The sequence below is a fragment of the Parasteatoda tepidariorum genome, chromosome 2, assembly GCF_982258835.1.
Source record: "Parasteatoda tepidariorum strain Cologne lab strain chromosome 2, Ptep-v5.0, whole genome shotgun sequence".
NCBI classification, from domain to species: Eukaryota; Metazoa; Arthropoda; class Arachnida; order Araneae; family Theridiidae; genus Parasteatoda; species Parasteatoda tepidariorum.
In genome coordinates this window covers 128,384,091-128,391,727 of record NC_141756.1, presented here as the reverse complement: position 1 = coordinate 128,391,727, position 7,637 = coordinate 128,384,091, and the positions used below count along the sequence as shown (strand labels likewise).

General features: G+C 32.7%; 1 protein-coding gene across 1 annotated transcript; it reads left to right on the top strand.

Annotated features, from left to right (window-relative positions):
• Positions 1–1,155: 1,155 nt before the first annotated feature.
• On the top strand, positions 1,156–6,339 carry LOC147816200 (uncharacterized). Its single transcript, XM_087156731.1, has one exon. The coding sequence runs from the start codon at positions 1,156–1,158 to the stop codon at positions 6,337–6,339; it is 5,184 nt and encodes a 1,727-aa protein (XP_087012857.1).
• Positions 6,340–7,637: the final 1,298 nt, after the last annotated feature.

The window sequence follows — 7,637 nt, the reverse complement described above, 5'->3', positions numbered from 1 at the left end:
TGGTTTACCCTATTTCTTGAAAGCAAAATAAAGGCACTATTAGTTCGTTTTAATTTAACTTGTTAGTTTTTTGAAAGACAATGGAATTTTGTAAGGTGAGCCTATGTAACGGAACCTGAGTATAATTGTACATTAATTCTTCTTTGCCCTACAATTATAAATTAAATATGCAGAATATTTCACTATTAAAATTTTCATATCTCATGTTATTCAACTTTATGCCTATTTAGCTTCTTTTTTTTTTTAAAAAAAAAAACCTTAAATGTCTAAAATATAATTGAAATTTGTTTATGAATCTATTCTATGATAACTGATTAAAACTCCAAGAATATTCTACATCATATAGACAACTGTTTCCCACGTTTTATACAAGAAAAAACAGAAAAAGATGAGATGATAGCAAAAGCTTAACCGCTTCCCTTATCAGTTTCGAAAGAAAAATGCAAAAAAATAATAATTTATTAATAAATACAAGGAACTAAAACAAAACATAATAATCTCAAGTTCTAAGTTGAAATTTTTATTTTTTTAAGTGTAAAAAAGTGACTACCTTAAAAACGAGGATTTTCACCAAAAAAATCACCTTTTTATTTTATTGCTTAATAATAATGTCCAATTTTTCTAGTTTTCAAAACGGTTTTGTTTTTGAATGCACGTCAAGCAGAACTTTAGTTATAGCTATTTTAGTAACAGATGACAGCTGTCTAACTTACCGGAAATTACAAAAATGAAACCGGTAGTAGGTAATAGTTTCGGTTCCATTTCTATTTGTGTGTTTATTTTTCTTAGATATTTAATTTTTAAAAGCTCTTAAACTCTCGGCTAATAATCTGAATTATATTTTAATTAGATTTTACGTTTCGTGGTTACTGTTCGGTCTTAGGCGAAGCGCCATCTGTAGCAATTATTGTGAACTGCTCAGTTTCTCTTGAACTCTTGTTTGAGCCAGTCGTGGCTTTCATTGCAATAGTGCAATGATTTTGGTTATTTACAATTGTTAAAATAAAATATTGTTTGTTGAAATTTCGTATTTAATGAACCAGCGCACTGTGTACAATCGTGTACATAATAAAGTGGTCCTAGTGGACCCGGAGGTCGTACTTTCGAACTTTCTGTTTGTTGTGGAATGCGTAGTTTCATTTCGTTTTCTTCATAATGAGCAGTAGTAGTGAAGAAGACAAAAAATCAGAAAAGACTGTGCTTAGTCGCAGAAAGGGTTATTTGAAAGGTCGAATAACCAAATTAGAGACATTTGTTCGTGAGAAAGCCGAAACAGCTGGACTATTATTGCTTCAATGCAAATTAGAAAACGTTTTGGATACTTGTGATAAACTAGAGAAATTAAAACTGGATCATTATGCCACCCTCGATGAAAAAGATTTGCCCAATTTTGAAGCTGAAATGGACAATTTAGAAGAGTCTATAGAACATATAAAGGTAAGCTTGCAAACCTTTATATTTAAGTTTCAACATAGTGAAGTGAGAGGCAATGATTCTATTGTAACTAAAATGAATTTGAAGTTACCAGATATTAATTTGCCTACATTTAATGGACAAGTTGAGCATTGGTCAAGCTTTAAACAACAATTCGATAGTTTAATATCTAATAATTCTTCATTGTCTGATTTACAAAAGTTGATTTATTTGAGATCATCGCTTAAGGGCGATGCTAAATACATAGAAACTAGTGAAGATTCATTTGAATCTTTAATGAAAGTTTTAATTGATAGATATGAGAATAAGCGTATTGTGGTAAATAGTTATATTTCTAATATATTAAACTTAGAAAAGTTATCGTATGATTCCTTTAAAGACATAAGAAATCTTATTGATGTGTTAAACCGTAATTTAAGAGGTTTAAAACTTTTGAAATTAGAAGGTAACGATTTATGTTATCAATTGCTAATGAATATTATTCTACAAAAAGTAGATAAAAATACACGTAAGGAATTCGAAATGTCTCTAACAACTTCTGATTTACCCGAATGGGATAAGTTTTTGGACTTTCTTCATAAAAGAGCTCAGTTATTAGAGAATTTACAAGGTGTGCAGCCAAATAAATCGAAACTTCTTCCCGTAAATAAAAGTAAATCTTTTATTCTAAAATCTAGTATGAAATGTTTGTTGTGTAAAAAACCGCATGAACTGCATAATTGTCCATTATTTTTAGATCTTTCCCCTTTAAAAAGGTTTGAAGAAGTTAAAAAATTAAGGCTTTGCATTAATTGTTTTGGTAATAACCATAAACTTTCTAATTGTTTTTCGAAAGTTAGTTGTAAAATTTGTAACTGTAAACATCACGAGTTACTTCATAGAGATAATTCTCGCCCACTTGAAACTATTAAATCAAGTTCAGATATGCCAAAACAAACCCCCTCCCTGGCGCCAAATGTATTGAGTAATATTTCTGAAGCCGGTGAAATTGCTGACTCAGAGAAATCGAAAGAGAGTAGCGTCTCCCACGCATTCTCAACTCGTAGTCTAAATAGTAATAAATTAGTTCTTCTATCTACTGCCTTAATTAACATCTGGAGTCCGCTTAAAAATAAATATGTTTTAATAAGAGCATTATTGGACAATGGCAGTCAGTCGAATTATTTAAATTCTGATACTTGTTTTGATTTGGGGTTGAAGCGAGAAAAAATAAACATTTCTGTTAGTGGATTGGGAGAGAATAAAATTAATGTTAAGTGGAAGGCGACTTCTTTGATTTGTAATAAGGATTTATCTTTTTCTTCGCAAGTTGAATTGTTAATAGTTCCTAGAATTACGGGCTTGATTCCATCGACTTCCATTAAAATTAGTGAGCATTTAATTCCTGATCGTGCGTTATTAGCTGATCCAAAATTTGAGATACCGAGTAAAATAAACATGATTATAGGAGCTGAGCTCTTTTATGATATTTTAAAGGAAGGAAAAACCAGAGTTTCTCCTAATTTGTTATTCCAAAATTCTGCTTTTGGTTTGATAGCAACGGGTAAGGTTCATGAGAACAATTTAAATTCCTTTTGCGGTTTAACACATACCTCTGAAAATATTGAAGATTCTCTTCAGAAATTTTGGGAAATCGAAAGTGTTTCGTCAGATATGCTTACTGGTGAGGAGGAATATTGTGAAAATCATTTTTTACAAACTCATTATCGCAACGAATGTGGTAGATATGTGGTTCAAATGCCACTCAAAAAGGATCCCCAATGTTTAGGTGATTCAAAGAAACTAGCTTTAAAGAGATTGAATAATATATATAGAAAGTTAGACTCTAATCCTGAACTTTGTAACTTATATAAAGACTTTATGCTTGAATATCAAAATTCAGGACACATGCAACTAGTTGACACCGATATTAATGTAAACACTAGTTACTATATTCCCCATCTTGGCGTACATCGCCCTGACAAAACTACCACAAAATTGCGTGTCGTTTTTGATGCTAGTGCGCAAACATCGAGTGGTGAATCACTTAACTCTATACAAATGAAGGGGGGCGTGCTTCAGGATGATTTATTTTCAATTATGTGTAGATTTAGGAAACATCCTGTAGCCTTTACGGCTGATATTAGAGGTATGTTTCGTACTATCTTAATTGATGAAAATCAACGAGACTTACAAAGAATATTGTGGAAATTGAATAAAGATGAAGAAGCTAAAATTTACAAGCTCTGTACTGTTACCTATGGTACTACCTCTGCTCCATTTTTGGCAACGCGTGTCTTAAGACAAATTTCGATTGATGAAGGGAAGGATTTTCCCATTGCAGCTCGTGTCGTCCAAAATGATTGTTATATGGACGATGTAGTCTCGGGGGCTAATGATATTTCTTCTGTCTTAGAGTTAAAAAATCAGTTAATAAACCTTCTTCATCGGGGTGGCATGAATTTACACAAATGGTCATCTAATGAACAGTCCTTGTTAGAAAACTTACCGTATGAAGACCAGGAGTACCATTTCGATATTAAAAACAACGTTAAGACTCTCGGTGTGATATGGAATCCAACTGCAGACTTGTTTGAATTTTCAATTTCAGATATCACTAATCTGACGAACTGTACTAAAAGAACTGTTTTATCGTGCATTTCAAGACTGTTTGATCCATTAGGCCTCTTGGGGCCGGTGATAGTGAAGGCCAAAATTTTTATGCAAAAACTCTGGCTACAAAAACTGGACTGGGACCAGGCACTGCCAGACTGCAAAGTTAAGGAGTGGGAGAAGTATGCTTCCTCACTTCTCTGTGTGAAAGACATTAAAATAGACCGCTGTGTAACGAATGGAACTGTTTCCTCCTTTGAAATCCATGGCTTCTGCGATGCTTCGCAAGATGCATACGGTGCAGCGATTTATTTACGATGTAAGAATGAATTGAATCAAGTGACTATTAACTTACTGTGCAGCAAGTCACGCATAGCGCCGATAAAAAAGTTGACGATTCCTCGTTTAGAATTATTGGCGGCTGAACTAATGTCCAAACTTCTACAGAAACTGTTAAAGGCTCTTCAAATGGATATACAAAGTGTCTATTTGTGGTCGGATTCAACCATAACTTTGGCGTGGATACGAACTGATCCATGTTTGTTGAAAACTTTCGTATCGAATAGAGTGTCCAAGATTCAAGAAATCACTAGATTATTTAAATGGGGACATGTGCCCACCGAAAGCAACCCTGCTGACCTCATTTCGCGTGGTGTTACTGCAGACAAAATCTCAAACTCTGAACTTTGGTGGAATGGCCCTTCCTTTCTAAAGACTGAGGACTATAAGCAATTCGAACATTCTCCTTCTTCCAGCGATGAATATATGGTTGAACTCAAGAAAAATTCTGACCTTAATTTTACTGTCTTTGAGAAAAACACTTTTATAATTGATTTTTTGATCAAAAGCAATAGTTATATGAAACTAATCAGAATCTTAAGTTTTACTTTCAGGTTTGTAAGAAATGCAAAAATCTCAGCAAAGAAAACTACGGGACCGATTTCGAGGGATGAGTTAAAATTATCCGAATTGTTTTTGATTAGAGAAGTACAGAGGGATGAATTTTCTTCTGATATTGCAGATATTCAGAAAGGTACAATTTCTTCTAAGAGTAAGATTAAATCACTTAACGCTTTTTTAGATGCAGATGGTATATTGAGGGTGGGTGGTCGTTTGGCCCACTCGCAGGTAAGTTTCGATGCTAAGTTTCCCATTATTTTGCCTGCGGGTCATAAGCTTACATATTTAATTATGTTGTATTTCCATTTAAAAGATTTGCATCTTGGTCCCCAGGCATTACTTAATTCTGTTCGCCAAAGGTTTTGGCCAATTCACGGAAGAAATCTTGCCAGAAAAATAGTGCACGAGTGTGTTACTTGTTTTAAATTTAGACCTGTAGCTATTGATCAATTAATGGGTAATCTTCCATCTTATCGATTAAATCCTGAATTCACCTTTAATAAATCAGGCTTAGATTTCTGCGGACCGTTTCTTGTCAAGCAAAAAAATCAAAGAAAAGTAAGTCTTCAAAAAATGTATGTAGCAGTCTTTGTGTGCCTTTGCACTCGGGCAGTACATTTGGAAATTGTCTCGGACTTAACAACTGAGGCTTTGATTGCCACATTAAAAAGGTTTTTTGCAAGAAGGGGGAAATGTTCTATGTTAATGAGTGATAATGCGAGTAATTTTTGTGGAGCTCGGAACGAGTTAAAACGGTTACATAGTTTGGCTCAATCCCCGGAACAAGAGTTAATTGATTATCTGTTAACAGAAGAGGTTACTTGGAAATTTATACCGCAACGGGCCCCCCATTTCGGGGGTATTTGGGAAGCAGCAGTGAAATCCTTTAAAACCCACTTTAAAAAGACAGTTGGTATTTCAAAACTAACCCTTGAGGAATTTTTGACCCTTGTTACGCAGATAGAGGGAATTTTAAACTCTAGACCAATTACCCCATTATCTACAAATGCAAATGATATGAACGCTCTGACGCCAGGTCATTTTTTAATAGGGCGTCCAATAACTGCCCCCATAGAACCCGAAATCACTCAAATTCCAGATAACAGATTGTCTAGATGGGAAAGAGTTACAAAATTGACTCAAAATATTTGGAAAAGGTGGCAAAAAGATTACTTGTCTAATTTACACGAGCGAACTAAGTGGCAATTTTCGAAGGATAATGTTACCCCTGGTACAATGGTTCTAGTTAGGGAAGATAATCTTCCGGTATGTCATTGGGTAATTGGTAGAGTTGAAGAAACTATAGCTGGCAAAGATAAAAAGGTTAGGGTTGTTTTAGTGCGAACTCCTAAAGGTTTATTTAAAAGACCAATTCATAAATTGAGTATTTTGCCTATTGAGGACAATAAATAGTTTGGTAATAATTGTAACCTCATTGAATTATTTTTTGTTTATATTTGTATTGTATCATTGTATTTTAATAATTTCCTTTAAATTTGGAATTGTACATTCATTTAATATTGGAACAAATAATCTTCTACAGTCCATAATTTTATTCTATTAATTGAAATCAAATATTTCTAATAATTTTATTGTGATTCTCATAGTTTCAATGTATATTAGTTATTGTTGAAATATGTTAAATATTTCAAGGGGCCGGCATGTTCGGTCTTAGGCGAAGCGCCATCTGTAGCAATTATTGTGAACTGCTCAGTTTCTCTTGAACTCTTGTTTGAGCCAGTCGTGGCTTTCATTGCAATAGTGCAATGATTTTGGTTATTTACAATTGTTAAAATAAAATATTGTTTGTTGAAATTTCGTATTTAATGAACCAGCGCACTGTGTACAATCGTGTACAGTTACTGTTTGTGGGTAACATGAAAAGTTAGCATATTTTCTGATAGTTTGTTTACATTTGAAGCGTACTTTCTATATCTTGATTTTGATTCGTTTTGAAGAAATTTGTTGATTTCTTTCAAAAAAATTTGTTATTTATTTTGATAAATTTATTGAGTTGGGTAAAGGACGTACTTTTCGATCTAAGAAACATAAATATACGGTAAAATTACGGTAATCAACATGCCAACAAAAGCGATGATTTGAGTAAAGTTGATTATACCATTTCTTCAAAATTGTGTAAAGCAGATGAAATTACTTCAAGCTCTTCAAAATTATCGATTTCTATGGATGTCAATAAAGAACTGATCCTTTTGGATAAAAACAATCTGTGTGGCAATCGAATAATTGATATTGAGATCCTGATGATGATATTAGCTTCATTATGTTGTCCGGTTTGCTATGATAACAAATTGCATTTAGAAGGAAATTCTAGATTTGGGCTATTATAAATATTATAAAAAATCTTTTTTACTTCTAATTATTAATAAAAACTATATTTAGACATATATATTAAAGTGTGAAAATACAGTAAGATGGTTGTTTAATAAAAAATTGTTCCTTTGTTAAATGCTTTATAAGTAGTAGACTTTTGATGTTATTCACTAAATACTTTAAAATATCACTAAATAATACGTTAAAATATCGCTACGTTAAATATCGCTAAATACGTTAAATAAAACTATGAAAATGTGCCCCCTATAAAATATAATAACTTCCTACTGACAAACATTCATAGTTTTTAGAAAAAATGTAATTATAAACTTTAATTGTGTTTTTCTCAAAATGAAAATTTTGCTGTTTTTTGTCTACGG